Here is an 18,244-nt window from a genome sequence, read left to right as displayed (position 1 = left end):
AAACTACGACATGTCCGACATTTATTCCGGCAGCCTCTCGCCGTGCACTGCCGTGCCTCGCCGGAACTCCGCACCACCCCCATTATAGTCAATGGGGACGGAGTGGCAGTCCGGGGGGGCACGGTAACTAGCGGCAGGACGGATCCAACAGGCTGTTCACCCGACGGAACTAATATTATTATATAATATTAGTAAATATATAATATAATATATTTATTATAGATTTTTTTGCATTGAACACTTAGATGAGTCAGTCTTGCTGGATGTATCGGTGGAGGATGCCTGTTGGATCTCAATCTTACATTTAGACCCTTTTAAGCCTACTAACCTCCTGCATGTGCTTGCTTTTCAGTTCCAGACCTGCAGTTACCAAGAAGTAAAGCATATTCCTTTTTTTCCATGTTTTTACATTTTAAATATTATTGTGCTTTTATATTAGTAAATATTTTTACCATAGACGCAAAGGGGGAGATCTTAGTTGCCCATAGCAACCAATTAGATTCCACCTTTCATTTTCCAAAGGAGCTGTAAAATATAAAAGGTGGAATCTGATTGGTTGCTATGGGCAACTAAGCCAGTTCTACTTTACACCAGTTTGATCAATCTCCACCAAAGTTTTGATTACTACTTAATAAGATCTGTGATGCCTCGTTCCCACCAAGAAGGCAGGTTTTCTGTTGCCTATCTAGTGTAGGTCTTGCAACCTAAGTAATTACATAGGAATATTTATTTGCATGACTTTAAGGGGGTTTTATACTGATGACCTATCCTCTGAATAGGTCATCAGTATCTGATCAATGAGGATCCTACACCCGGGACCCCTGCCGATCAGCGGTTTGTGAAGGCATCAGTGCTTGTAGTAGCGCCGCGGCCTTCTCTCGGCTCCCCGAGCACAGCGCTGTACATTGTATAGCAGCTGTGCTTGGTATCACAGCTCAGCCCCATTCACTTCTATAGGGCTGAGCTGTGCCTAGGGCTAGGCCATGTAACCGATAAACATGTCATCACTTGGCCCAGGAAAAGCAGGAGAAGCCTGCAGCGCTACTGCGAGAGCCTCTGCCTTCTCAAACAACTTGTTGATGGGGTCCCGGGTGTCGGACCCCAACCGATCATATACTGATGACCTATCCAGAGGATAGTTTATCAGTTATAAAGTCTTGGAAAACCCCTTTAAATAGTTTGTCCAACCCATAATTTTATTTTAAAAAAAAACAACAAGTCAGAAAAGGCTAAAACAAATTAATACCTATCTGATCCCCACCCTAAACTAACACGGCTTCCCGAGTCCCTCACCAGTCGTTTCTTCCTGGTCCATCTTTACTCGGAAATGTGACCATTCAGCCAATCACTCCGTAGGGATCGGGAAGTTGCAGGATCCCAGGTATCAGGGGGCTTATATACTGTAGCACCACCCTTCCCCCTAGCAGAGAGCAATATGTGGTAATGCACACTTTAAAGCCGTGGTGTAAACCTAGCTATCACAGTGATATGTAATGGCCTAGTGACCAGCTGGAGGTAGAGTTTTGTTGAATTCTTAAATTCTCTGTGCAACGCCGTGATCGGTATTGAAACACGTATAGAGTATCACCTCGGTTCAAAGGGCTTATGTTTAATGTCACCCCTCACCCCATGGAGGACTTAAAAGGAAGCAACCACCAGCTTCCACCACAGATCAGGAGGGTTAAGCAGTTTTGCCCAGTCCTGCGGGCCCACTGAATTTATATTAGACGTATGCTGGTTTTCACATGGATTGACACATCTGAGCCCAGGGCTGTGGTTAACCTATAATTACAGCTATGTCACATCTTGGAAACCCTATCAGTCCCACATCCCAGTGGAAATGCAGATTGTTTCCTTACCAAAGAGCCGATGTGTTAGCCGTCTTCCTGTAGCAATAGTACCACTTCCTGCACATGTTTTCTGCTGTGGGCAATGTTACAAGATACCCATCATTCACACCCAGCATGTACAAGTTCTGCTCAGGCTCATGTGCCGTCAGGGGTTCACATCACAAAGTGGATGGGAAACAGATTAACGGATCCCGTGTGCGGCAGACATGACTACTCCGGAGGAGTGGAGCAACCACACAAGCGACTGCGTATGGTTTCAGGGGTAATGAGGCGCAGTTTTTGTACCTGTTCAAGGCTGCAAAATTATAAATTTTACACGTTTTGATGTAGGGATAAGCGGACTATTTTATACTAATCCTGAGTTGAGTATTTATAGTGCGAACTGAGCTGCATTCACAATTCTTCAGGCTTCACAGCTGAAATCTAATCTGTCTGAGGAGCGCTTTCCCCCCCCCCCCCCCCAGTGATTTAGAAAACTGGGAGATGATGCTTTCATGCCAGCCACTAAAGTATTTCGATGCAGGAAAAACTAAAGATGCCTATGCACATTAGATAGCGGACAACTGTGCTGCGAGTGCAAGTCTTCTAATTAGGGAAAGGAGAGTAACCTGCTGCCAGACACCATGAGAACAAAGGATCAGACATGTTGTTATCTGGAGACACAGAACAATCCATACGCATTTAATTGTCTGCTTGTCCTGCCGAAATTAGTGGGCTTGGACGACATTCATGTAATGTGTATGGGCACCTTAACGGAGTTGTCCGAGTTATATAACAACTCGAGCAACCCCTGTAAATGGCCTAAAACAGGGATGCCCAACCTGCGGCTCTCCAGCTGTTGCAAAACCTACAACTCCCAGCATGCTCTGATAGCTGTAGGCATCCCTGGCCTAAAATAGCAAATGGATATTCTCCTGATTTCTTTCCTGTTTCTTCGAGTGCTGCGCTCTGGTCCTCCCGCTGCTGATGACATCTTCTTGACTTCAGCAGTGACATTCCGTGCACAGGTCATCTCTGCTGAGACCACTGATTGACTAGTCCTGTGGTCATATGTGCCCACATTGCTGTGAAAAATTATGTTTTAATATATGAAAATGAGCCTCTCGGAGCAATGGGGGAGTTGCCTTAACACCTCTTTCACACGAGCGTGTCCGGATAAGGTCCGGATGCGTTGCGGCAAACCCGCGCGAGTAGGTACGAAATTGCAGTCAGTTTTGACTGCGATTGCTTTCCGTTCAGTTTTTATCGCGCGGGTGCAATGTGTTTTGCACGCGCGTGATAAAAAACTGAATGTGGTACCCAGACCCGAACTTCTTCACAGAAGTTCAGGTTTGGGTTCAAGGTTGTGTAGATTGTATTATTTCCACTTATAACATGGTTATAAGGGAAAATAATAGCATTCTGAATACAGAATGCATAGTACAATAGGGCTGGAGGGGGTTAAAAAATAAATAAAATTATTTAACTCGCCTTAATCCACTTGTTTGCGCAGCCGGCATCTCTTCTGTCTTCTTTCTTCAGGACCTGGGTAAAGGACCTGTGGTGACCGTCACTGCGCTCATCACATGGTCCATTACATCATCCATCACCATGGTGATGGATCATGTGATGGACCATGTGATGAGCGTAGTGACGTCATCAAAGGTCCTATTCCTCAAAGAAGACAGAAGAGATGCCGGCTGCGCGAACAAGTGGATTAAGGTGAGTTAAATAATTTATTTTATTTTTTTTAACCCCCTCCAGCGCTATTGTACTATGCATTCTGCATTCAGAATGCAATTATTTCCCCTTATAACCATGTTATAAGGGAAAATAATAAAGATCGGGTCCCCATCCCGATCGTCTCCTAGCAACCGTGCGTGAAAATTGCACCACATCCACACTTGCTTGCGGATGCTTGCGATTTTCACGCAGCCCCATTCACTTCTATGGGGCATGCGTTGCGTGAAAAATGCACAAAATAGAGCTTGCTGCGATTTTCACGCAGCGCACAAGTGATGCGTGAAAATCACCGCTCATGTGAACAGCCCCATAGAAATGAATGGGTTTGGATTCAGTGCGGGTGCAATGCGTTCACCTCACGCATTGCACCCGCGCGGAATTCTCGCCCGTGTGAAAGGGGCCTTAGAGGCTCAGTTCTCTCTGCAACTGCTGTGTCCTCTGCACTTTGCCTGACCCCATCAATCAAAGTGCAGAGGCTGCAGCAGTTGCAGAGAGAGCAGAGCCTCTAGGTGTAATGGCAACGCCTCCGTTGCTCCTAGAAGCTCATTTTTATATATTAAAGTATCATTTTTCTCAGCAATGCGGGCACATATGAACATGGGACCAACACAGATGCCTTCAGCTGCCAAGCGCACATGTAACAGGTCAGCCAGTGTCATAGGCACAAATCTGTTGACAGATGCCCTTCAATAACTCTCACCATTGTATGTTTATCCAGAGTTTTGCCAGATACAGGTGAAACTCGAAAAATTTTAATATTGTGCAAAGTTCATTTATTTCAGTAATGCAACCTAAAAGGTGAAACTGACATATGAGACTCATTACATGCAAATCGAGATATTTCAAGCCTTTATTTGTTATAATTTGGATGATTATGGCTTACAGCTTATGAAACCCCAAAGTCACAATCTCAGGTACCCTATGCTCAGGGGGTATGGATTAATTAGCTGACTGAGTGTTACACTTTGAGCCTAGAATATTGAACCTTTTCACAATATTCAAATTTTAAGTTGCATTACTGAAATAAATTAACTTTTGCACGATATTCAAATTTTTTGAGTTTCACCTGTAGGACCTTTCCGCACATTATACTTCTTCTGATCCAATTTAGCATGAACTGCTGTGTGCACGTCAGTAAAGGTTGGTCCGTTCGAAATATAAATCGACAACATATGACAAAAAAAAATATAAAAAAATCCCGGCCTTCACTTATATTGCAGTTATTGTACAGGGTGGGCCATTTATATGGATACACCTTAATAAAATGGGAATGGTTGGTGATATTAACTTCCTGTTTGTGGCACATTAGTATATGTGAGGGGGGAAACTTTTCAAGATGGGTGGTGACCATGGTGGCCATTTTGAATCCAACTTTTGTTTTTTCAATAGGAAGAGGGTCATGTGACACATCAAACTTATTGGTAATTTCACAAGAAAAACAATGGTGTGCTTGGTTTTAACATAACTTTATTCTTTCATGAGTTATTTACAAGTTTCTGACCACTTATAAAATGTGTTCAATGTGCTGCCCATTGTGTTGGATTGTCAATGCAACCCTCTTCTCCCACTCTTCACACACTGATAGCAACACCGCAGGAGAAATGCTAGCACAGGCTTCCAGTATCCGTAGTTTCAGGTGCTGCACATCTCGTATCTTCACAGCATAGACAATTGCCTTCAGATGACCCCAAAGATAAAAGCCTAAGGGGGTCAGATCGGGAGACCTTGGGGGCCATTCAACTGGCCCACGACGACCAATCCACTTTCCAGGAAACTGTTCATCTAGGAATGCTCGGACCTGACACCCATAATGTGGTGGTGCACCATCTTGCTGGAAAAACTCAGGGAACGTGCCAGCTTCAGTGCATAAAGAGGGAAAAACATCATGTAGCAATTTTGCATATCCAGTGGCCTTGAGGTTTCCATTGATGAAGAATGGCCCCACTATCTTTGTATCTTCACTATCTGTGAAGATACAAGATGTGCAGCACCTGAAACTACGGATACTGGAAGCCTGTGCTAGCATTTCTCCTGCGGTGTTGCTATCAGTGTGTGAAGAGCGGGAGAAGAGGGTTGCATTGACAATCCAACACAATGGGCAGCACATTGAACACATTTTATAAGTGGTCAGAAACTTGTAAATAACTCATGGAAGAATAAAGTTACGTTAAAACCAAGCACACCATTGTTTTTCTTGTGAAATTCCCAATAAGTTTGATGTGTCACATGACCCTCTTCCTATTGAAAAAACAAAAGTTGGATTCAAAATGTCCGACTTCAAAATGGCCGCCATGGTCACCACCCATCTTGAAAAGTTTCCCCCCTCACATATACTAATGTGCCACAAACAGGAAGTTAATATCACCAACCATTCCCATTTTATTAAGGTGTATCCATATAAATGGCCCACCCTGTAGATATGTTCCCAACAAACTGAATGCTTTATAATATAGCTGTAGTTTCTTATACCCGGCAGACGTGTGAAGATGTACATTTACTTGTGAATACTGTTCACCTGTAAAATGAAAACTGCATAAACACCGACCCATGAGTTCTCAGTGAAGCTTTGCTGGCCATTATTACGTTACATCTTCTCCAAGGGGCTGCCACACGACTTTGCCAGATTCCAGAATAGCATGTCTGTGTACAGCCGCCACCTGCGTATCACTGTATAACTGAGCAGATATGCCATTTCGGACTTTATGAAAATGGCTGAACTTATACGAGAGGTGTATTAATTATACTCTGGTGGGAATTGGCTGTGAAAGAAAAGGTCATGATCTAGTAGAATATGTAATACTCTTAAGAAATAATAGTGCAGGTGATCAGTGGTTGAAACAGGGTGAACATTTTACAGATGCCGTGATTTTTGCTTCAGGAGACACTGGTACTACTATGTGGTACCAGATAGAAGACCCTGCTCTGTGGTGACACCGTATATCAACCTGTCCCACGGTGTCTATTAATGGATAAGCTGTTGCATTAAAAAAATGTAATAATAAAATAATCTAGGCCGTAATAATAAATTATGGTAGTGCTGATGTACATGGCAACTTGACTTAAAGGGATTCTCTGGGAATAAAGACTTTTTATAAAAATGCTCACAGCCTGCCTCTGTAAATCGAAGATTCTTGCTTACCTGCTCTCCACCGTTCCGATTCTCTGTAATGACTCCTGCATGTTTATGTTCCAGTCCACAGACTGTTTACATCCAGTCGTGCATAGTCATGGTCACTTGCTCCACTGCAGCCATTACTTGGCTTCGGTGCTAATGTGCCACTTGTGGGCATGTCACTGGCAGTAGCAGAGCATGTGACCCTGCCCACACTCCGCCAGATGTAAAAAGTCAGGGGACCACAACATGGACATGGGTGAGCCAGCCCCATTGGAGGTATAGGACCTCATCGACCTGTATCTGGTACAAATGTTGTCCTGCTTCATTTAGCAGGACAACCAATAAGAGTATTTCTAGTACAAATGCACAGTAGACGTGTTGGATGTTGAGCGATCACATTCTCTTACATCAAGATGTGTTGTTTATGTAGTATTTGTTAAATTGCATTCATACTCTTGTACATACTTATCTGGGATGTGGTTAGTATTAATACGTTTTAGAAGTTTTTATTAGAGTGAATTTTTATCGTGATGAGCTGCATGATCGAATGTTCTCATCTTACTTGCACTAACTGCTATGTAATACCAGTCTTCAGTACTTTTAACCACTTTGTTGTGTTTGCTTAACTAACCTATGACCTCTTCTGCTAACGCTGCGTGGTTGTGTGGCAACCAATCAGGACTCTGCACTGGGACACAGATCCGTCAGTTCTTCAGCTCCACTCTGACTCTGATCTGGGGTACTGCAACCATTTATTATTACGTTGTGCCGTGTTGTGTACTTTATATACTAGTCTTACTGTATTTTACTAAGGTTATTAATTAGATGCTAGTTATTTAAGGGTGCATGTACATTAGATGCAAATGGGGCACTTTCCCCGACATGACATATACATCCGATGGATGCCTCCTATATATACCTCCTGTATAGGCATACAGTGGAATCCGTCTCCAATATGTTAAAAGAAAAAAAAAATATATATATATATATATATATTAGTACAGACCAAAAGTTTGGACACACCTTCTCATTCAAAGAGTTTTCTTTATTTTCATGACTATGAAAATTGTAGATTCACACTGAAGGCATCAAAACTATGAATTAACACATGTGGAATTATATACATAACAAACAAGTGTGAAACAACTGAAAATATGTCATATTCTAGGTTCTTCAAAGTAGCCACCTTTTGCTTTGATTACTGCTTTGCACACTCTTGGCATTCTCTTGATGAGCTTCAAGAGGTAGTCCCCTGAAATGGTTTTTACTTCACAGGTGTGCCCTGTCAGGTTTAATAAGCGGGATTTCTTGCCTTATAAATGGGGTTGGGACCATCAGTGGTGTTGAGGAGAAGTCAGGTAGATACACAGCTAATAGTCCTACTGAATAGACTGTTAGCTGCTTTTTTCTTGCCATAATACAAATTCTAAGTAAAGAAAAACGAGTGGCCATCATTACTTTAAAAAATGAAGGTCAGTCAGTCAGCCGAAAAATTGGGAAAACTTTGAAAGTAAGGGCTATTTGACCATGAAGGAGAGTGATGGGGTGCTGCGCCAGATGACCTGGCCTCCACAGTCACCGGACCTGAACCCAATTAAGATGGTTTGGAGTGAGCTGGACCGCAGAGTGAAGGCAAAAGGGCCAACAAGTGCTAAGCATCTCTGGGAACTCCTTCAAGACTGTTAGAAGACCATTTCAGGGGACTACCTCTTCATCAAGAGAATGCCAAGAGTGTGCAAAGCAGTAATCAAAGCAAAAGGTGGCTACTTTGAAGAACCTAGAATATGACAAATTTTCAGTTGTTTCACACTTGTTTGTTATGTATATAATTCCACATGTGTTAATTCATAGTTTTGATGCCTTCATAGTCATGAAAATAAAGAAAACTCTTTGAATGAGAAGGTGTGTCCAAACTTTTGGTCTGTACTATATATATATATATATATATATATATATATATATATATATATATATATATATACTCACATGCATACAATGGGGCAAAAAAGTATTTAGTTAGCCACAAATTGTGCAAGTTCTCCCACTTAAAAAGATTAGAGAGGCCTGTAATTTTCATCATAGGTATACCTCAACTATGAGAGACATAATGAGAAAAAAAAAAATCCAGAAAATCACATTGCCTGATTTTTTTTATTATTTTTTAAAATTTATTTGCAAATTATGATGGAAAATAAGTATTTGGTCAATAACAAAAGTTCATCTCAACTTATTTATATACCCTTTGTTGACAATGACAGAGGTCAAAGATTTTCTGTAAGTCTTCACAAGGTTTTCACACACTGATGCTGGTATTCTGGCCCATTCCTCCATGCCGATCTCCTCTAGAGCAGTGATGTTTTGGGGCTGTCGCTGGGCAACACGGACTTTCAACTCCCTCCAAAGGTTTTCTATGGGGTTGAGATCTGGAGACTTTGAAATGCTTGTTACGAAGCCACTTCTTTGTTGCCCAGGCGGTGTGTTTGGGATCATTGTCATGCTGAAAGACCCAGCCATGTTTCACCTTCAATCTCACGATACATGGCCCCATTCATTCTTTCCTTTACACAGATCAGTCGTCCTGGTCCCTTTGCAGAGAAACAGCCCCAAAGCATGATGTTTCCACCCCCATGCTTCAGAGTAGGTATGGTGTTCTTTGGATGCAACTCTGCATTCTTTCTCCTCCAAACACGACGAGTTGAGTTTTTACCAAAAAGTTACTTTGGTTTCATCTGACCATATAAAATTCTTCCAATCCTCTTCTGGATAATTTAAAAATGCTCTCTAGCAAACTTCAGACTGGCCCGGACATGTACTGGCTTAAGCAGGGGGACACGTCTGGCACTGCAGGATTTGAGTCCCTGGCGGGATAGTGTGTTACTGATGGTAGCTTTTGTTCCTTTGGTCCCAGCTCTCCGTAGGTTATTCACTAGGTCCCCCACGTGTGGTTCTGGGATTTTTGCTCACCGTTCTTGTGATCATTTTGACCCCACAGGGTGAGATCTTGCGTGGAGCCCCAGATCGAGGGAGATTATCACTGGTCTTGTATGTCTTCCATTTTCAAATAATTGCTCCCACAGTTGATTTTCTTCACACCAAGCTGCTTGCCTATTGCAGATTCAGTCTTCCTAGCTTGGTGCAGGTCTACAATTTTGTTTCTGGTGTCCTTCGACAGCTCTTTGGTCTTGGCCATAGTGGAGTTTGGAGTGTGACTGTTTGAGGTTGTTGACAGGTATCTTTTACAATGATAACAATTTCAAACAGGTGGCATTAATACAAGTAACAAGGGGAGGACAAAGAAAAAGGAACTTCTTAAAGAAGAAGTTACAGGTCTGTGAGAGCCAGAAATCTTGCTTGTTTGTGAGGTGACCAAATACTTATTTTACATAGGAATTTACCAATTCATTCATTAGAAATCCTACAATGTGATTTCCTGTATTCTTTCCCCCCATTCTGTCTCTCATAGTTGAAGTATACCTATGATGAAAATTACAGGCCTCTCTCCTCTTTTTAAGTTGGAAAACTTACACAATTGGTGGCTGACTAAATACTTTTTTGCCCCACTTTGTGTGTGTGTATATATATATATATATATATATATATATATATATATATATATATATATATATATTTTACAGGATACTACGATAGCGTAGTTGAGTATGCTCTTCTGTAGAAATGTATACCAGATAAACAGAGGCCATAAGGACACTCTTTTGGCAACCGTCAGGTGTGCGGGGGTCATATGAATACCTTATACATACACACAACTGGTAAAATTTACTGTGAACGGTTATGCAAGCTGAAAATATAATGATTTCCAAATGGCATAAAGTTAAAGATAAGAGCACACAAAAAAAAAGGGAAAGGAGTACCTTGCAAAAGTGTGGGAACCCAAAGAGATTTGAGTGCTCAGGTAACTTTAACCGAGGTCTGAGACCTTAAATAGCCTGTTAGGGTTTCAGCTTGTACGCAATCGTTAGGAAAGGCCATGTGATGCAAGTTTCAAAAACTTTATATACCCAGACGTCTCTCACCTTCTCCCAAAAAACAGCAGCCATGGGTTCTTCTAAGCAGCTGCTCAACACTCTGAAAGTGGTTTAAGCCCACAAAGCAGGAGAAAGCTATAAGAAGGTAAAAGAGCGTTTTAGGTTGCCATTTCCTGAGTTTGAAATATAATTAAGAAATGGCAGTTAACAGGAACAATGGAGGTCAAGAGAAGGCCTGGAAGACCAAGAAAAATTTCAGAGACAGCTGCTCATAGGCAAATCGGAAATCCCGCTTGACTGCAAAAGATCTTCAGGAAGGTTTATCAGACTCTGGAGGTGTGGTACATTGTTATACTGTTCAGCGACATGCACAAATCTGTCCCTTGTGGAAGAGTCATCAGAATATAACCTTTCCTGCATCCTCACCACAAAATTCAGAGTCAGAAATTTTCAAAAGAACAATAGAACATCTAAGCAAGCCTGATGCATTTTGGAAACTAGTCCTGTGGACCGATGAAGTTAAAGGGACACTGTCATCTGGATTTTACTTTACTGAGCTAATAACCTCACCACATTAGTCTCCACAATTTACTTTGAAATATACTAGTATTACTGCCCTGTGTCTTTTTTATTTGGTCTATAAAATCGGTTTTATTAATATGTAAAGGGCCTCAATAAGGAGCCCAAGGGGACGTCCCTCTGACAGTTGGAGCCCAGCCGCGCTCGTTGGGCTCCTTATTGAGGTACTTTACATATTAATAAAACCGATTTTATAGACCAAATAAAAGACACAGGGCAGTAATACTAGCATATTTGTAAATCGTGGTGATATTAGTTCAGTAAGTAAAATCCAGGTGACAGTGTCCCTTTTAAGATAGAACTCTTTGATAACAATGAGCAAAGGTATGTTTCGAGGAAAAAAAGGGCACAGAATTTCATGAAAAGAACACCTCTCCAACCATTAAGCATGGGGTTGGATCGATCATGCCTTGGGGTTGGGTTGCAGCCAATAGGACAGGGAACATTTTACGGGTAGAAAGGAAGAATTGATTCAATGAAATTACAACAAATTCTCGAAGCAAACATACCACAAACTGTAGAAAAGCTGAAGTTGAAATGAGGATGGCTTCTACAAATGGATAATGATCCTAAAAACACCTCAAAATCATCCACAATAGACTACCTCAAAAGGTGCAAGCTGAAGGTTTTACCATGGCCCTCACAGTCCCCTGATCTGAACATCATAGAAAATATGTGGATAGACCTCAAAATGGCAGTGCATGCAAGACAGCCTAGGAATCTCACAGAACTGGAAGAATGGATAAAAATCCCCCAAACAAGAATTGAAAGACTCTTGGCTGGCTACAAAAAGCGTTCACAAGCTGTGATACTTGCCAAAGGGGGGTTATACTAGGTACTAGCCATGCAGGGTTCCCAGAGTTTTGCTTCGGGACGCTTTCCTGTTTTGTTATTTTGAAAATGTAAAAGATAAAAAGTTTTTGCTTAAAATACAAAGGGAATGTGTAATCTTTAACTTTATGACTTTTGGAGGTCATTTCATCTTCAACTTGCTTAACTATTCACAGTAACAGTAATTTTAACCAGGAGTGGCCAACCTTTTGTGTGTGTGTGTATACATATATATGTGTACCAGACATTGCAACATTTCAGTCCTCACATACAGTATATGTCGGGAGTTTTTCTGGTGCGTTATGCACCAAACATTCACTGCAGTGCCTAAGTAATGTGAATTTTGGCTGTGCAAACAATTGTATATCATCATGGCACGCTCACGTCTTGGTGCGCCACCTGTTGCTGAACTTTATTATTCTAATTGTGAACATATTTTATAGACGTGGTCCATTGAAGTTGGGCATGGCCAAAATTACCCAAGTGGATTTTCCTCCAAAAGAAACGGTCACGTATACAAAGGAGACACAGACCCCAACCGTCACCCAGGAAAATGAAGGTAAACCTCTTTTTACTTATATTCCTATGCACAATTTAATATGTAGATTCGATGTATTTATGCTATTTATTTAGTTTTGATTGCTCTGCCTTTGATCATATGGGTTGCATTGTGTTAGCTGTTACCAGTAAAGACCCTGCCTCTCTACCAATACTGTGGATGGAAAACTAACTAAACACTCCTTACAGCCTCTCAAACCTCTGTTTGGATTGCCATACAGTATTTTAATTAAGGGGATGGGACCCCTTTGGACTGTCAGATGTGGCATGATGGGTACACTGGGTGTCTCAGATGCCATAACAAGCAAGGCTTTGTCTGGTCACAAATGGCCTTTTAATTTTGTAAACACTCTTAAAGCTGCATTTAAAGGGGTTATCACATGATTAAAGTGTAACTGTCATATTTTTTTATTTGCTAGTTTATTAGAGCTAGGCACGTATACCTGAGTCAGTCTATCAATTATTGCCAACAGATCTTTTAGTTGCCTTATAATAACAGCTTTTATTAATGTCCCTTTCCACTGGTCCTCATATTGTAGAGGTTAAAACAGTCATAACTAAGGAGAAACACTCAAGTAATACAGTGATATGTGAAGAAACTAAATAACATGCTATATATATTATATATTTTCATTAAAACATGACCGTTACACTTTAATGTAAAAAATGAAAATCAGACCTCAGCTAATAAAGCTAGAACCAGCCCTGTACCTCACATGGATCCAGAGATCTCCACATTCATTGCTCTGCTAGATTTATATCAAGCTGAGAGCTGAAGGGGAGTGTCCTTTCTGCTGCAGCTCAGGAGGCAGATGAAGGATGAAACTGAGCATGTGCGACCTACTCAGTGAGACGGACAAAGAAATAAGAAAAAGGACAAAGAGCAGGTGGCGCTATACTGATACATTTTAGTGATTAACTCAGTGGCTATTCAAAATGTTTAATTACATGCAATTACAAAAGTATTCAGATCCAGGTGCTGGTTTCAACCCTTTTTAAGGGGTTTTCCATTTGTATTATATTCTGACATGGAAGAAAAGGACGTGGTTCAAGGTCATATCATGGCAGTACTTGACCACACCTTAGTTTTAATCCCCTTTAAAATGGCCTGCTGTTCACCAATTAGGCTGTGATCGCACATGCTTTGTAGAGACCAGTCACCTCACACACATCATTGGTGGTCATCAGACCCTATTGACTTAAAATGGGGTGTGTGGTGGTGTCTACCTTTTAGACAGAAAGTATAGTGCTGTGTGCTGCGCTGCTCTTCACATCCGATATGGCTGAATCTATAATGGAGGCTACTGACGAATGTAGACGTGCACGTAGACTTGCCAGGCATCCTCCTTTAGGACATTGGTTGTCATTTAGCACAGCTTCTGATATTGCAGTGTTATGTCGTTTTACATGGGACTGCAGGTAAATGTAGTAATTAACCTTAACAAGGTTTTCTAAGGCTACTTTTACACTTGCGTGCAAGGGTTCCGCTTGTGAGCTCCGTTTGAAGGCTCTCACAAGCGGCCCCGAACGGATCCGTACAGCCCCAATGCATTCTGAGTGGATGCGGATCCGCTCAGAATGCCTCAGTCTGGCTCCGCTTGGCCTCCGTACCGCTCAGCAGGTGGACACCCGAACGCAGCTTGCAGCGTTCGGGTGTCCGCCTGGCCGTGCGGAGGCGAACGGATCCGTCCAGACTTACAATGTAAGTCAATGGGGACGGATCCGTTTGAAGTTGACACAATATGGTGCAATTTTCAAACTGATCCGTCCCCATTGACTTTCAATGTAAAGTCTGGACGGATCCGTCTGACTAACTTTCACACTTAGAATTTTTTCTGAACTATAATGGAGACGGATCCGTTCTGAACGGATCCAAACGTTTGCATTATAGGAGCGGATCCGTCTGTGCAGACACCAGACGGATCCGCTCTGAACGCAAGTGTGAAAGTAGCCTAACCCTTAAAGGTGTTCTGCAGTTTTTTCCTCTGGATAGATCATCAGCATCTGATCGGCGGGAGTCGGACACCCGGGGACCCCCGCCGATCAGCTGTTTGAGAAGGCAGCGGCCCTGGCAGTAGTGCTGCGGCCTTCTCGCTGTTTACCGCAGGCCCAGTGACGTCACGACTAGTTTCAATGGCCTGGGCGGGGCTAAGCTCTGTTAATTTAAATGGAGCTTAGCCCCGCACAGGCCATTGATACTAGTCCTGACGTCACTGGGCCAGCGGTAAACAGCGAGAAGGCCGCAGCACTACTGCCAGGGCCGCTGCCTTCTCAAACAGCTGATCGGCGGGGGTCCCGGGTGTCGGACCCCTGCCGATCAGATGCTGAGGATTTATCCAGAGGATAGATCATCAGTTTAAAAAAACTGCAGAACCATTTTAAGCAAATGCAATAGAAATGTTAGCAAACATTGTAATGTATTTCTTTTACGCTACATAGTCCTGCTGTCTTAGTCCTGGGGTACCATTCTTCGTATCTTCGGAAAATGACATTTTGTATGTAGACCACCATAGTGGCGTGTGGTCCATTTGTCTGTATATGTAAAGTCTTCATATGTACATGAGTTCCTTGCAATAAGATTCATACACCAGCCTCATGCCTGGAAATACTCCTGGTAAGTGTATTGCTGTTGATTGGTGGGGGGGGCATGAAATAGTCATGGCATAATCTCTGTACTTCAAGAAGCTATGCACCGCTCTGCAGGATATAAGAAATCGGGCTGTGAAGTAAAAACGTCACGTGTGACAGGATTCACACATTATATATGTATGTATTCATTTGCTTTTAAAAGCTGTTAAGATAAAATGATCAGATGCCAGGGTTCAGGGATGGCTCTTAAGGAGCGGAGCTGAAGGAATGGGGCTCTGGTGAAGTAAATGTACGTACCTTTATTCTTGGACGAATCTGTAAATAACAGATTGATAGACACCTGAAATTGTCCTCACCGTAATTGGCTCCAATGTTGAGATTAGTCCAAGCACTGTACAAATGTGTATCCTCCATGCTACATGCGTAAATCTGCCGCGGGTTACGCCGCCGCTGTGAGCTACGGTATAGAGCCGGTCACAAAATCCCTCATTTATTCACCGTCTGAGCGCAATAATAGTAATGTTTATTTGTATAATGCGCGTCTCCCGGTGGGAAGATAAAATGATTCACAGTTCTGAGTAAAATCCTCGTACTGTAAAAAAGAACGCAGCCAATATCAAGAAGATAAAAGCACACCACGTGGCGTCCGGAAGAAATTCATCATCTACGAGGTTTCAGGTTAGTGTTTTCATACAACTTCAAAGGTCGAAGTGAGGCGGAAAAAATGCCCCCTACCTAAATTATAGTCTCAGCGTGCCAACCATTCAAGGAGCTGAAGGGCTGCTGCATCTTCTCTGCATAGAATGCAGGCCATAGTTCCCTGTTATCAGCCATTTCAGGCTGGGGCGACTCGTGCGATTATGGTCCAGGGCTTTGCCCTCTTGATCTTTTCTTTGTTGCTAGAGAACCTTCAGGTTTTCAGGTTCTATTTTTCTTATCTTACACCACCGCTAGAACTCCCGTAGGCTGTTCACTGCCGGAACGGCCTGCCGAACCCGGGATGCTCCAGAGGTGAACGTACCCGGTGAGAGGTTTTTGCACTCATGGATATGTCTGACTGGGAAGGAAGGGTGGGGGCAGCCTGCGGCAAAGCCATAACGTAGTAGATCAGAGGTAAAGCTACGCTTTTCTACACCGCTCTAAATCTTAGCATGGAAGATGTTGCGGAGCTGAAATAGTTGTATTAAAGGAGTTGCTCCACCCTCGAATATCATATTTATTATATAGATTGTAGAAATGAAGCATATTTGCTTTTACATGCTGTTAAAAAATGATCCAGTGAAGATTTTCCTTAAACAGTATGTCTCCACCTGGTGGTCAAATTGTATAGCAATGTGCATGTACACCTAATTAGCCGAGGGCTGGTGGACACTCATGCTCAGGCACTTGTCCCACATAGCGATCCTCTGTTCACTGCAGTCAGCCGGTAGAAATGGCTTCCTGCCCTACTTGTCAGAGAAGGAGCAGAGCCTCTGCAGTAGCATGGCAGTATAGTGGAGAAGACTCCTTCCACAGGGGAAGTGAGAAGGGATTATACTGTTAGCTGTCAGAAGGGGAAGGAGACCGATTCTGCGCTGAGGCTGCCCTCATCCACAGGGGACACATGGAAGCAAAAAATGATAGTTTTAGGGTCCATTCACATGTCCGTGTGTGTTTTGCGGATCCATAAAACACTGACACCAGTAATGTGCGTTCTGCATTTTGCGGACCACACATCGCCGGCACTTAATAGAAAATTCCTAATCTTGTCCGTAATTGCGGACAAGAATAGGATATGTTCTATTTTTTTCGGGAACGGAATTGCGGACCCGGAAGTGCGGATACGCAATTCCGGATCCGGGCAGCACATTGTGCGGCCCCATAGAAATGAATGGGTCCGCAATTCCGTTCCGCAAAATGCGGATCAGAATTGCGGACGTGTGAATGGAGCCTTATGCTGAGAACACTGCACTGCAACTATTGACAGCCTTTCAGGACCATGAGAATGATTCATGGGATAAGACAAATGTTGTTGCCCAGGATTAGAAAAACATGGCTGCTTTCTCCCATAAATAGAACCACCTTGCCCATGGGTTGTCTGGTATTGCAGGTCTGCTCCATTGGCATCAGTGGGGCAGAGCAGCAGTACCACACACAACCTGTGGATAGGTGTGATGCTGTTTTTTGGAAGAAAGCAGACATGTTTTTTTCTAATACTGGACAACCCCTCTTATTACTTCTGAGTTAGATTTACACTGATATGGGAAAGCATGTTATGATGAATTGTGCCAAAATACCAACTCATCTCAGCTACATCTGTATTTTACTTGCTCCATAGGATACTATTGTAGCCAACAGATCATCTTGTAATTTGTAGAAATATCATGTGCCCTTGTTTAAATGCCGGTAAAAAGAAGTAATGAAAGGCACAGTACAGTATAAGGCTGCAAGGACATAATATAGGTGACCCGTACTAAATACGACATTTATTATGTAGCCTTCACTTGGTAGAGTTGCTTATTGTATTTGATCTTTTTCAAACCTGATGAGAAGAACTTGAATGAATGGTGACCATATAGATGCTGACAGAGCGCCCCTGAGGAGACGCAGCATGGGCCCCGCAACTACAACATCATGTAGAGATAGTGATTTGCTCTGCTGTTCACCTGAATAGATGCATTGCATTAGCTCCTACTGCTGATGGGTATGTTACAGCCAATGCAATGTAAGAGAAACCCCGCGGTATAATACCTGCACCCCATGAAAGCGCCAGCCTCCTGCCTATTCAGAATAACTATTGCTTTACCACCGCTACTGTTCAACTGTCCAGAGATGATAGTGTTAAAGTAACTGCTCCCATCAGATTATTGTACATGTCCCATACTGTTCCAATATGATACTGAGGACCCCTGTCCCTCAGAGCCGCTCTGTTCATTTGGCTATAGCGGGCATGTAATAGTATAATGCTACTAGATAGATATGACAGATAAAATCGATGAAATGAGGGCAGCACTCTGGTCTTGTGGTGAAAAAAG

General features: G+C 42.6%; 1 protein-coding gene across 4 annotated transcripts in view; it reads left to right on the top strand.

Annotated features, from left to right (window-relative positions):
- DYNC1I2 (dynein cytoplasmic 1 intermediate chain 2) overlaps positions 1–18,244 on the top strand; it is a 136,065-nt gene that overhangs the window by 39,339 nt on the left and 78,482 nt on the right. For 3 of the 4 annotated variants that reach the window (XM_040441761.1, XM_040441759.1, XM_040441760.1), the window contains exon 6: positions 12,527–12,642. In XM_040441761.1, the coding sequence (XP_040297695.1) occupies positions 12,527–12,642 (116 nt within the window). Of the gene's footprint in view, positions 1–352; positions 377–7,366; positions 7,427–12,526; positions 12,643–18,244 lie in introns of all 4 variants that reach the window. The other variant, XM_040441762.1, reaches the window with a different exon arrangement.

The sequence above is a fragment of the Bufo bufo genome, chromosome 7, assembly GCF_905171765.1.
Source record: "Bufo bufo chromosome 7, aBufBuf1.1, whole genome shotgun sequence".
NCBI lineage: Eukaryota > Metazoa > Chordata > Amphibia > Anura > Bufonidae > Bufo > Bufo bufo.
The sequence above is the reverse complement of the archived record's forward strand: the minus strand, read 5'-3'. Positions and strand labels throughout refer to the sequence as shown.